The sequence below is a fragment of the Arachis ipaensis genome, chromosome B5 (genome assembly GCF_059453495.1).
Source record: "Arachis ipaensis isolate K30076 ecotype BB chromosome B5, ASM5945349v1, whole genome shotgun sequence".
NCBI classification, from domain to species: domain Eukaryota; kingdom Viridiplantae; phylum Streptophyta; class Magnoliopsida; order Fabales; family Fabaceae; genus Arachis; species Arachis ipaensis.
In genome coordinates this window covers 109,083,131-109,097,341 of record NC_142440.1, presented here as the reverse complement: position 1 = coordinate 109,097,341, position 14,211 = coordinate 109,083,131, and the positions used below count along the sequence as shown (strand labels likewise).

General features: G+C 39.4%; 1 protein-coding gene across 1 annotated transcript; it reads left to right on the top strand.

The window, feature by feature from the left end:
* The first annotated feature begins 4,390 nt into the window (after positions 1-4,390).
* On the top strand, positions 4,391-5,131 carry LOC148565329 (uncharacterized). The gene has a single exon (XM_088487754.1). It carries the CDS (start codon positions 4,391-4,393, stop codon positions 5,129-5,131), a length of 741 nt encoding a protein of 246 aa, XP_088343880.1.
* The last annotated feature ends 9,080 nt before the right edge of the window (positions 5,132-14,211 follow it).

The window sequence follows — 14,211 nt, the reverse complement described above, 5'->3', positions numbered from 1 at the left end:
TGCTGGATTGCCTGTCAGGTAAATCACATTATTGCTTTTTAGATGGTTACACAGGTTATTTCCAAATTCATATAGCTCCTGAGGATCAGGAAAATACCACTTTTACATGTCCTTTTGGGACATATGCTTACAAGAGAATGCCCTTTGGCTTGTGCAATGCACCAGCTACTTTCCAAAGGTGTATGATGAGTCTTTTCTCTGATCTTATTGAAGACTGTATGGAGGTTTTCATGGATGATTTTAGCGTTTATGGTGATTCTTTTAGCCTTTGCTTAGATGGATTATCTAGAGTATTGGATAGATGTGTCAATACAAACCTTGTATTAAATTTTGAAAAATGTCACTTTATGGTAAAACAAGGGATTGTATTAGGACATGTGGTATCTAATAATGGCATTTCTGTAGACCCAGCAAAGGTGAATGTTATTTCTAGTTTACCTTACCTCTCTTCTGTGAGGGAAGTCCGTTCGTTCCTTGGCCATGCAGGTTTTTACAGGAGATTTATTAAGAACTTTAGTAAGGTAGCACTTCCCTTATCCAGATTGCTACAGAAGGATATAGAGTTCGAGTTCAGTGAGGATTGTAAAGAAGCGTTTGATAAACTGAAGACCGCTCTGACTCAAGCTCCAATTGTGAGAGGACCAGACTGGATCCAGCCATTCGAAATCATGTGCGATGCTTCCAACCATGTAGTAGGAGCAGTGCTGGCTCAGCGTGAAGGTAAGGATCCTTTTGTTATTGCTAATGCGTCTAAGACCTTAGACACTACCTAGTCCAATTATACTACTACTGAGAAAGAGCTTCTTGCTATTGTTTTTGCTCTGGATAAATTTAGAGCTTATTTACTTGGTACCAGAGTAGTAGTGTATTCGGACCATGCAGCTTTAAAGTATTTATTAGCTAAAAAGGAGTCCAAACCAAGACTTATACGTTGGATACTGCTGTTACAAGAATTTGATTTAGAAATAAAGGATAGGAGTGGTAATCAGAATTTAGTGGCAGACCACTTGAGTCGCCTTGAGCATATTAAGGATGATTCTACTCCTATAGATGATAATTTTCCTTTTGATAACCTGCAAGCAGTATCTGAGGTAGTCCCTTGGTATGCACCTGTTGCTAATTATCTAGTTAGCCGCACATTTCCTCCAAATTTTTCTAAGCATCAAAGAGACAAGCTGAAAAGCGAGTCTAAATATTATATATGGGATGACCCATATTTATGGAGATGTGGTGCTGATCAGGTAATTAGACGTTGTGTGCCTCAATCAGAATTCCAGTCCATTTTAGAGGCCTGTCACTCATCTGAGAGTGGAGGACATTTTGGCCCTCAAAGAATAGCTAGAAAGATCTTAGACTGTGGATTTTGGTGGCCTACTCTTTTTAGAGACGCTGCTGAGTTTTGTAAATCTTGTCTCCCATGCCAAAAATTTAGTAATATATCCAGGAGAGATGAGATGCCTCAACAAATTATGCTTTTTTGTGAAATTTTCGATGTTTGGGGCATTGACTTCATGGGTCCATTTCCAAATTCTAATGGAAATTTTTATATACTGTTAGCTGTGGATTATGTTTCCAAATGGGTGGAAGCAATTCCTACCCGCACGGATGATGCTAACACTGTTGTTTCCTTTGTGAGAAACCACATTATTTGTCGCTTTGGATCACCACGAGCAATCATGAGCGATCAAGGCACCCATTTTTGTAATAGGAGACTAACAGGATTAATGAAGAAGCATGGGATAATTCATAAGATTGCAACAGCATACCATCCTCAGACCAATAGGCAAGCTGAGGTGTCAAACAGAGAAATTAAGCGTATCTTACAAAAGATAGTAAAGCCTCATAGAAAAGACTGGAGCACCAGGCTACAAGATGCACTCTGGGGATATAAAACAGCATACAAGACACCCATTGGGATGAGCCCTTTCTGCTTAGTTTATGGAAAAGCTTGCCATCTACCAGTTGAAGTGGAGCACAAAGCCTTTTGGGCAGTTAAGGAATGCAACATGGGAATGGAAAAAGCCGGAGCTGAAAGGAAGTTGCAACTGCAGGAACTGGAAAGCCTTCGCCTAGAAGCTTATGAGAATTCAAGAATATACAAGGAGAAGATGAAGGCTGTACATGATCAGAACATCAAGAAGAAGGAGTTCCAACCTGGAGATTTAGTCCTCCTTTACAAATCTCGACTAAGGCTCATGCCAGGTAAGTTGAGATCAAGATGGGAAGGTCCATATAGAGTAGAGAAGGCCGAACCGTACGAAGTTTATCACCTAAGCCATCCGTCAAGCTCTGAATTTATCAAGGTTAATGGACAACGCCTGAAGCTATACCATGGCGAGAAGATGCAGAGAAACAAGGAACTTGAGATCTTCCTCTTGGAAGATCTCCACATAGCAGAAGATTGAGCTAATGGAGCGTCCAACTTACGGACGTTAAAGCAAAGTGCTAGGTGGGAGACAACCCACCATGGTATGATTGTTTTTTTCTTTATTTTTAGTTTTTTCCTATTCAATAACTCTTCTCTTTATCAGTGCATTTCGTGCATTTACATCTGATAAAAAAAAATTGCCACGCGATGCGATCGCATGAGCGACGCGTCCGCGTCGCAAGGAGAGTAAACAAAAATAAAAATGAACAGAGAGTCACGCTGGAGCATGGCTGGAGGCGTGCCAATGGCACAAATCAACCCACGCGATCGCGTCGCTGACGCGTCTGCGTCGCATGGGAATAATGGCCTCCCATGCGACCGCGTGCCCCACGCGGCCGCGTTCCCTGCGTTTTCGACGTAAAAAGGGTGCACAACGAAATATTGTGCGAGAGTGGTGCTGGATTGGTGCTGGCCGTACAATCCCTACCACGCGATCGCGTCGCCGATGCGTCCGCGTCATCCCTTTTCTGAAGCCCACTCACGCGATCGCGTCACCCCAATTTTGGCTAATAAATTAATTTGAACAGAGAGTTGCGCAGGCACGAGGTTGCACTCGTGCCAGCTGCATAATATGGGTCACACGACCGCGTGACCGACGCGACCGCGTCACCTTACTTCAAGCGCACCCACGCGAACGTGTGCCCCACGCGGCCGCGTCGCGTGCACCGCACAGCTCACCCTAAATTGCCAAAGTATCTTATCTTTCTCTCCTCCAAATCCTAGTTTTTCTCTTCCCTCCTTACTCCTTCCTTCCCCCTTCTCCCTTCTATCTCACTTTTCACTCTCTCTCTCCCTCACCTCCATTAACAAAGTTTTATTTTCTTTTTTTCACCCTTTTCTTTTCTACCATTCTTCTTATCTTATATGTTATTTTCTTTTCTTTTTCTTTTCATTATTCTTATTTTCTTTCTTTTTCTTTTCCTTTTTACATGGTGTTAGAAATTTATTTGAGTCATTATTCCTCATTATATGCTTGTGGATTGTTGCAAATTATTTGACAATTATTATTATTCTTTTTAAGGGATTGCTTACATGTTCACCTTCATATTTTCTATACCTTATTCACCATGCATGCTATGTGTTTGTGAAAAAGCCCATATAGCATTATGCACTCCTCTATGTTATTTTACTATTCAATGCTTGCTTTTCACAAATTCTCTTTACTATTGTATTAATTGAATTTAATTGTCAATACAAACGTGATGGTTTGTTACAAAGTATTGCTTGGTCTACGCTACTCATGCCCTTTTCCAGCATGCCAATAAACACCTTGTATTCACTTATCATTATATGCACTTGCTATTTTCTCTTAATGATTTTTCACATGTACTCATGAGCGTGTGTTCACATCATTTACCTTTTAATGTGCATTTATAACCATCCTCTTCCGTTCTCTTCATTGCTATATATCTCTTTAAATTTAATTTCCTTTCTCTTCTCTTTTTCAGGATGGCCACAAAGAAAGGAAAAGAGAAAGCTACTCCCAAACCCCCAGCAAGAAGAGGAACTAAACGGGCATTAGTGGCAGAGCCTTCTTCAACTGCAGTCAAGCCCTCAACAAAGAGAGTTAAGAGAATCATCAAGGTTGATGAAAAAGAGAAAGCCTTTCCAGTAAAGGACACTGCGCAATTTCCAAATCGCTACTGTGAGCAGATGTTCCCTATTCTAGCTGAAAGGAGCTACAACAACGAACACCTTCTTATCCTCCCGCCCAATATTGCTAATTTTTTTGAGCCGCAAATTGAACAAAGACAATGGGGTTTCCTACAGAGACAGCCAAGGTAGGTCAATCTTTCTTGGGTAGTCGAGTTCTACTCTAACTTCTACCTACCTACTGTGCAGTCTGTCTATATATGTCAGAAGCAAGTCCCCATTACAGAAGAGGCTATTCAACAAGCCTTGAGTCTTCCCCCTTTTCCAGAAGGATTGGACGCCTTTCAAGAAGCCGCACTCAAGCGCCAGATGTACCAATTTGACTGGGAAGCTGTTCTCAGAGTTATCGCATTACTTGGCAGCCGTTGGATCTACGGATACCATCGTACCGGCCCTAAGGGAATATCGGCTTCAGCACTTACCTTGGAGGCTCGCGTATGGGCACAGATCATGTCCCATTACGTCTTTCCGAGCACTCACGAATCCTCCTTCACTACGGACATGGCTGTTCTATTATGGTGCATCCTTACAGACCAACCTCTGAATCTATCAAGACATATCCGGAATGCCATGGGACACGTACAAATCGCGGGCAACCTACCTTTTCCCGCCTTGGTCTCAGATCTTGTCTCAGGAGCTGGAGTCTCCTACAGTGCTGGGGACACCAAAGCCATGCTTCCTAGGGATGATCAGTATGTCCCTAACGGGAAATATCTCAGACTTCCAGCAGCCACTACAAGCCTTCCTACTGCTCCAGTTGAAGATATTCCTTCTTCAACACCACAAGCACCTACAACTGATGAATTGCTCCAGCAGATAATTAAAAGGTTGGATCGGCAAGAACAGAAAGCAAAGATGAGAGAACGCCGTAACAACCAAAGATTCAAACACCTCAGGGAGCTACTTCGAGGGGATTGCAGAAACTCAGACACCCCAAAATCCACTTCTTTTACCAGCATAGGGAGCCATGATGGTCCCGACTATGGAGATACTGCTACCAGCCTACCCCTGTTCCTGACAGATGGCACCGAAGACGGTGCAAAGCCTTAAGTGTGGGGAGGTCGGTCAGTACCTGACTTTCGGAGGTAATTCTTCTTCCCTAGCACCAATAATTAGGATATTTTAGTTAGGATTTCTTTCTTTTATAGAATAGAATAAATTGCATAGGTCAGGATAGTTGCATGCATGCCCTACTTGATTGAAAAGACAATAAGTTTCTTCTAAAACTCTATCTTTGGAACAAAATTTCACTAATTTTAAAAAAAATAAAAAAATAAAAAAAATTTATGATAAATCTGCTTGAAGTTGTATTTTGGGAACATGATTTTTGAGATAAAGAACACACAACCTGTGAAGATTTGAACCCTTATGTATGGTTACATTATTTAACCATGATTATTTTTATTCTTGTGTGTTTACTTCTCTACGATTGTAATCTACATTTTGTTTTATCTTATATGTCCAATATTTATTATATCTGTATGCCTGCACATGATTGAGGCCATTATTTGTTTGAACTCACTTATCCAAATTAAGCCTACCCTTTTCAATTACCTTTGTTAACCACTTTGAGCCTTTAAATCTCATTTGTTCCATATTTTACCACATTACTATCCTTAAGCAGAAAAACAATTGTATATCCCAAATTGAATCTTTGGTTAGCTTAAGATAGAATTGTGTGTGCTAGTTAAATATGGGAAATTGTGGGAACAGAAGTTGTTAAGGGAATGTGTCATGAGAATTTAATGGGAATTTGGATACATACTCATGTGAAACTATAAGAATTAAAAATCTATGTGCATTGATAAGCTATAATTATTTTTATTCAAATAATATATATATATATATATATATATCAATAAATAAATAAGGGGACAAAATTACCCCAATATTGAATTCAGAATTCGAAGATCAATGCACATATGATAAAACCAAAATAAAAAGTTGATACATGAGTATGGATTGAAAAAGGGAATTCTGGGTAGCCAGGTACGAACTTTAAGATTACATTAAAAATATATAGGTTGGGTTGAAGCTTGGGTTAATTAAAGATTCAATTTATAAGCTCACTTAACCATATGTATATCCTTACCCTTACCTTGGCCCCATTACAACCTTGAAAAGACCTCATGATGTTTGCATTGGTATATTAACTGTTGTTGATTGGTTAAGAGAAGAAAAAAAGTTAGAAAGCATGATTAGAGAAGGATAGAGCGATTACCCTATACACTAGAGATTAGAACGTACATACATTATCAGTGAGAGTTCAATGTTTGAATTTTCATGTTTCCTGCTTTCATGAGCTATCTTCTTGCACTTTTATCTGTTTTACTGTATAATGATAGAATTAGTGGAATTTGATTTGTAATTGTTTTAAAGAGCTTATTTACTTTTGATAAAGTGGGAAAGAATCATATAGTTGCATTTATTTATATATATATATAGGATTGCATTGAATGGGTTTTTACATGTTCATACTTATTCACTTTATCTCCTTCAATTAAGCATGAGGACATGCCAATGTTTAAGTGTGGGGAGGTTTGATAAACCACTATTTTATGGTTTATATTGTGTTTAATTGTGTGGTTTTATCATGATCCTTACCCACTTATTCATTAAATTAGCATGCATTTATATTTCCTTCCTGAATTTATTACATGTTTGAAAACTGCTTCCTGGAGACTTTAATCATGTATTCTTAATTCTCCTTTATTCCATTCGATGCCGTGATCTGTGTGTTGAGTGTTTCAGGCTTTACAGGGCATGAATGAGTTGGAGATTGGAATGGAAGCTAGCAAAAATGGAAAGAACACAAGAAATTGAGGAGATGACCAGCGAGAGGCGACGCGGCCGCATGGACGACGCGACTGCGCAGAAGAGAGCAAATTGCAGTGACTCGGCCGCATAAATGACGCGACCGCGCGGCATGGAACAGCACGAGTGACGCGGCCGCATGGATGACGCGCCCGTGTGGTAAAGCGAAACGCGAATGACGCGTCCGCATGAGCGACGCGATCGCGTGACTTGCGCGATCTGCATAATTTGCAGAATCGCTGAGGGCAATACCTGGCCGTATTTTGACCCAGTTTTCAGCCCAGAACAGCAGACTAGAGCCAGAGAACATGTAGAAACCAGGCAAAACATTCATTCTACACAGTTTTAGTTTTTAGATCTAGTTTTATTCCTCCTCTAGGTTTTCTCTCTAGACATTCATAGTTTTAGAATTTTAATTTCTACTTGCTCTTTGCATTGGAACACTGAGAAGAGTTATTACCCCCATTAAGACTCCGTTATTCTAATTCGTTTTCTTCACTGGGTACTATTCTTCCATGTTCTTTTCTTTGTTCAATTTTGCCATTGGAATATTTTTATGATTATTTAATACAAGGATTATTTCTTTTATTTTAATTTATTTTAATTTCTAATAATCATGTCTTCTTTTAATTTCCTTTTGTATGTTATGGATTTATTATTTACGATGAGCGAGTAGTCCCTCACTTGATGGGAAGTTGATTGAAAGGAACTCTTGAGTTGGAAGGATTGAAAGAGAAATTGTAATTGGGTTAACTGTTGGATTGCTCTCTAGTCACTAACACCAATCCCTTTGAACTAAGTGGGTTACAACTCGTGAACAGAAGTAACATTCCAACTTGTTTGACTTTTCTTTACCTGGTAAAGGATAACTAAACAGAACAACCATTAACTATTAATTAATCTTGAAAGCATTCCAACAATAATAGAGATTTCAACTAATCAACTTCCAGTCAAGGCTTTTATTTATATTAATTAATTTCATCAATTTTAATTTTCTGTTTATTCAACTCACTTCTTTGAAAATCTCTGATTAATAAAATAGCACACTTTCCTGCAACTTGTTGGGAGACGACCTGGGACTCAAACTCCCAGTATTTTTCATTTTAATTCTCTGTGACACCTTTCTAAATTGATGAGCAGATTTCTGGCAAGTTAAGAATTATACTTGCAACGTGAATATTTTAATAATTTTTAATTTGCCAATTTCTGCACCCCATCAACCATTCTGCAAGTGGATCCATTCACCTAAAGAAAACGCCTGCAGAAGCTTAAGAACTCATTGACATGGTTGCAAATGACCAGTTCATGTACACTTCTGAAAGGAATCTTGTGAGTAATGGGACGCCTCAGAGGAAGGGAGTTCTTGAAATTGATGCTCTGAATGTCATATTGGCTCAGAATAAAATATTGAATCAGCAAGTTAATATGATCTCTCAGAGTCTGAATGGATTGAAGGAATCATCCAACAGTACTAAAGAGGCATCTTCTGAAGAAGAAGCTTATGATCCTGAGAACCCTGCAATAGCAGAGGTGAATTACATGGGTGAACCCTATGGAAACACCTATAATCCCTCATGGAGAAATCATCCAAATTTCTCATGGAAGGATCAACAAAATCCTCAACAAGGCTTTAATAATGGTGGAAGAAACAGGTTTAGCAATAGCAAGCCTTTTCCATTATCCACTCAGCAACAGACAGAGAATTCTGAGCAGAATCCATTTAGCTTAGCAAATATAGTCTCTGATCTATCTAAGGCCACTGTAAGTTTCATGAATGAAACAAGGTCCTCCATTAGAAATTTGGAGGCAAAAGTGGGCCAACTGAGTAAAAGAGTCACTGAAACTCCTCCTGGTACTCTCCCAAGCAATACAGAAGAAAATCCAAAGAGAGAGTGCAAGGCCATTGATTTAACCATCATGGCCGAACCTACAAGGGAGGGAGAGGACGTGAATCCTAGTGAAGAAGACCTCCTGGGACGTTCATTGACCAATAAGGAGTTTCCCGTTGACGAACCAAAGGAATCTAAGACTCATCTAGAGACCATAGAGATTCTATTGAGCCTCCTTTTACCATTCATGAGCTTTGATGACTATTTATCTTCTGAAGAAGATAAAGACATTGCTAAAGAGCAAGTTGCTCAATATTTAGGAGCAATCATGAAGCTAAATGCCAAATTATTTGGTAATGAGACTTGGGAGGATGAACCTCCCTTGCTCATCAAGGAACTAAATGCCTTGGTTCAGCAAACTCTACCTCAAAAGATATAGGATCCTGGTAAATTTCTAATTCCCTGTAACATAGGCACCATGACCTTTGAGAAGGCTTTGTGTGACCTAGGGTCAGGAATAAACTTAATGCCACTCTCTGTAATGGAGAAACTTGGGATTTTTGGGGTGTAAGCTGCCAGAATCTCATTAGAGATGGCAGACAACTCAAGAAAACAGGCTTATGGATAAGTAGAGGACGTGTTAGTAAAGGTTGAAGGCCTTTACATCCCTGCTGATTTCATAATCCTAGACACTGGGAAGGAAGAGGATGAATCCATCATCCTTGGAAGACCCTTCCTAGCCACAGCAAGAGCTGTGATTGATGTGGACAGAGGAGAATTGGTCCTTCAACTGAATGAGGACAACCTTGTGTTTAAGACTCAAGGATCTCCTTCTGTAACCATGGAGAGGAAGCATGAAAAACTTCTCTCACTGCAGAGTCAACCAAAGCCCCCACAGTCAAACTCTAAGTTTCGTGTTGGGAGGCCACAACCAAAATCTAAGTTTGGTGTTGAACCCCCACATTCAAACTCTAAGTTTGGTGTTGGGAGGTTCCAACAATGCTCTGAACATCTGTGAGGCTCTAGGAGAGCTCACTGTCAGGCTATTGACATTAAAGAAGCGCTTATTGGGAGGCAACCCAATGTTATTTAATTATATCTATTTTATTTTCCTTTTGTTATTTCGTGTTTTAGTAGGTTGATGATCATGTGAAGTCACAAAAACTACTAAAAAATCAAAAACAATGAAAAACAGCATTGAAAATAGCAGACCCTGAAAGAGAGCAGTCTGGCGTTTAAACGCCAGAAACAAGCATCTGTCTGGCGTTTAACACCGGAAACAAGCATTTGCCTGGCGTTAAACACCAGAAACAGGCTATATTTGGGCGTTTAACGCCAGAAACAAGCAGCAGTCTGGTGTTAAACGCCAAGATTGCATAGCAAGGGCGTTTTACACGCCTAATTGGAGTAGGGATGTTAAGTCCTTGACCCCACCTGATCTGTAGACCCCACATGATCCCCTTAAGAACTGTGGACTCCACAGGATCCCTACATCTTCTTCTCTCCTCTTTGCACCTTTTCATAACTCTCTTCCCCAAATACCCTTCACCAATCACCTCAGTCACTCTTTTCCATCACCTCTTCACCACTCACATCCATCCTCTCTTCCCCACAAACCCCACTGGTGCGCAGAAATTGTGACTACACTTTGATTATGTAAAATTCATTGCTCTTTCTTTCCCTGGTAATGGCGCCAAAAATATGATGCCAATACCATGGTTCACAACTTCGCACAAATAACCAGCAAGTGCACTGGGTCATCCAAGTAATACCTTACGTGAGTAAGGGTCGAATCCCACGGAGATTGTTGGTATGAAGCAAGCTATGGTCACCTTGTAAATCTCAGTCAGGCGGATATAAAATAGTAATGGGGTTTTCGAAAATAATTAATAAAATAGGGATAGAAATACTTATGTAAATCATTGGTGAGAATTTCAGATAAGCGAATAGAGATGATTTCGTTCCTCTGAACCTCTGCTTTCCTGCTATCTTCATCCAATCAGTCTTACTCCTTTCCATGGCTGGCTTTATGTGATACATCACCACTGTCAATGGCTACTTTCGGTCTTCTCTCAGGAAAATGATCCAAATACCCTGTCACGGCACGGCTAATCGTCTAGAGGCATCACCCTTGTCAATGGTTTCATCCTATCCTCTCAGTGAAAATGGTCAACGCACCCTGTCACGGCACGGCTATTCATCTGTCGGTTCTCGATCATGCTGGAATTGGATTTACTATCCTTTTGCGTCTGTCACTACGCGCAGCAATCGCGAGTTTGAAGCTCGTCACAGTCATTCAATCATTGAATCCTACTCGGAATACCACAGACAAGGTTTAGACTTTCCGGATTCTCTTGAATGCCGCCACCATTCTAGCTTACACCACGAAGATTCTGATTAAGAGATCTAAGAGATACTCATTCAATCTAATGTCGAACGGAAGTGGTTGTCAGGCACGCGTTCATAAGGAATGATGATGATTGTCACGTTCATCACATTCAGGTTGAAGTGCGAATGAATATCTTAGAAGCGAAATAAGATGAGTTGAATAGAAAACAGTAGTACTTTGCATTAATCTTTGAGGAACAGCAGAGCTCCACACCTTAATCTATGGAGTGTAGAAACTCTACCGTTAAAAATACATAAGTGAATGGAGTTCATTGGTCTCGGCCCCAGAGGTGGACCGGAGTAACCAAGACTGTGAATACAATGATAAAAAGTTCTATTTATAATAAACTAGTCACTAGGGTTTACAGAAGTAAGTAATTGATGCATGATGGGAAAATTTGTGGAAAAACGAATTTCCAAAACACCCAAGACTCATCGGCAAGTGCACCGGGTCGTATCAAGTAATAATAACTCACGGGAGTGAGGTCGATCCCACAGGGATTGAAGGATTGAGCAATTTCAGTTTAGTGGTTGATTTAGTCAAGCGAATCAAGATTTGGTTGAGTGATTTGTGATTAACAGAATTTAAATTGCATGGAAAGTAAAGGGAATGGGTAAATTGCATGAAATTAAAGAGAACAGAAAATAAAGTGCTGAATCTTAAAGAATAAGAAATTAAATGGCAGAAACTTAGAACGCAAGAAATGTAAATTGCAGAATCTTAAAGTGCAAGAAATGTAAATGGCTTGAATCGTAAAGGGAATTGGGGATTGGATTTGCAGAATTTAAACAAGGAAAAGAAAAATTCAATAGACAGGAATGTAAAAGATGGATTCAATTAAACTGGATCTTAAATAAAAATAAGAATAAGCTTGGTGTGACAACGAAACAAGGAAATTGAAATTAAAAGCTATAGATCTCAGGACTCAAGAGACTAGATAGCCAATTCTAGATCTCACTGCCTTCCTAGATCCAGCAAGAACAATTGCAAAGGAAATAAAGAAATGTAAATTTCAGAAGAGTATAAGAAGAAGCAATTAACAGAGATGGAAACTCAATGCTGAAAATTAAACAAGATCCCAAGGTGAGATTGAAACAGAATTTCTTCAATTCTCCACCCAAGATCCGAAACAAGAAAAGTAAAAAGTGCTCAAACAAGAACAAGGAAGAAGAGAGATCAATTCTCCTCCCTAATTCTCTTGAATTCTAAAAACAACAATGCCGAAATGTCAAGGTGCTCTCCACTGTAAGTGTTCTCAAAAATGCCAAAGGAAAAACTCTCCTCTAAAACTTAAATCCTAAGCTATTTATACACTTTCTTCAAATGGTCTTCAAGCCTTGAATTGGGCCTTTGCTCTTGATGGAATTGGGTTGATAAAGGCTTTGGTTGATTGCTCTTGGAGTTGGAGAAAGATCCATTGTGAACCGGGTTGAAATCATAAAAGTTTGAGTAAAAGTTTGAGGCAAACTTTTACTCAAACTTTTTATACCAGATTGCTTAAGCTTGCTGCTACCAACGTTTGAGCCAAAGTTTGAGGTCAAACTTTTGCTCAAACGTTGGCCCCCTTGTAAATGTGTGTGGCGCCAACGTTTGCCAAAAAGCTTGAGGCAAACGTTGGCGCAAACTTTTCTCCTCCAAGGTGTGCAAGTGTGGCGGCAACGTTTGCCAAAAAGTTTGAGGCAAACGTTGGCGCAAGCTTTTCTCCTCTAGGGTGTTGGTTTTGTGATGCCAACGTTTGCCAAAAAGTTTGAGGCAAACGTTGGCTCAAGCTTTTCTCCCAAAAGTTTGAGCTAAAGTTTGAGGCAAACTTTTGCTCAAGCTTTTTTTTCTCTGGAGTGTTTTCAATTCTTCCAAAAGTTTGAGCTAAAGTTTGAGGCAAACTTTAGCTCAAGCTTTTTTTCTCTGGTATGTTTTCAACTCTTTTAAAAGTTTGAGCTAAAGTTTGAGGCAAACTTTGGCTCAAACTTTTTGTTCTCTCTTGCTCCTAGCCCTTCCTTCTTCCTTCAACCTTCTTCAAAGCTCTTTTCACCTATCACCAATCAATCAAAACAATCAAAGCTATGCCCCAAATCATGAGATTGTGTTTCTTTCATAATATATGACAATTATAGCATAAAATCTCATGAAAGTGCATGAATTCATACATGGTTGATTGAATCAAAGGAAACATGGAAATCTACCCAATTGGCTTGCTTATGGCTCAAGAAAGTACATAAAATCAATTGAAAACAAAAGAAAAAGGCTAGTGAAACTAGGCTAAGATGACTTGTCATCACAACACCAAACTTAAAGCTTGCTTGTCCCCAAGCAAGAAAGGAATTATGCTCAAAGGTTCTTTCAATCAGAATGAATTTGAAAAATTACATGTACTATTCTGTGAGTGAATTGATCAAGTGACAGTGGGGTGAACTCTAAATTATATGCTTATGCAAGGGCTTCAGTGCTTACTAGTCCCTACATCTTGGGAGTCTTAGGTCTTAGAACTTTCATCCAAATAATATCATGGAGATCTCTCTATAGGTAATCACCTTGAAGCAGCTTATGATTCTTGTGTTTTGGCCTTGACTCTAAGTGTCATGTCTCAAAGCGGCTCTTTAGATAAGCTTTCAATCAATACTCCTAAACCAGTTGGTTTTAAGGTATTAGGTGTTAAAGCACCCCTAAGGATTTACTTACTCAAGCCTCTCTCTTTGACACAATTCGACCACAAGCATTTACTAGGATAACAACTCTTTGAGTTCTTGTTTCTTTCTTCTTTTCTGCCTAGTAATTGATGCTCAGAGCCTTGGGCCATGTTCTTTTTGTTTTTGTATTTTCTTTATTTTCTTTTGTTTTGTTTGCTGCTTCTTGGATCAATAAATGTTTGAGAATCTCCACAACACTTCTTTGAACTCTATGTCCCGCCTATGAGCTCCCATGCAAGTTTTCATAAGCATGCAACCTCAATACATGATCATACAACTAGAACCACCACTTCTCCTAATCTTTTGCTTGCCTCAAAATTGTTTAATTCCTCAATCCTTCTTTTCAAAGAACTTTCATGTGATGCATTTTTGAAATATTGAGTGCAAACAAGTTTTGGAGAGTATAGTGTTGTA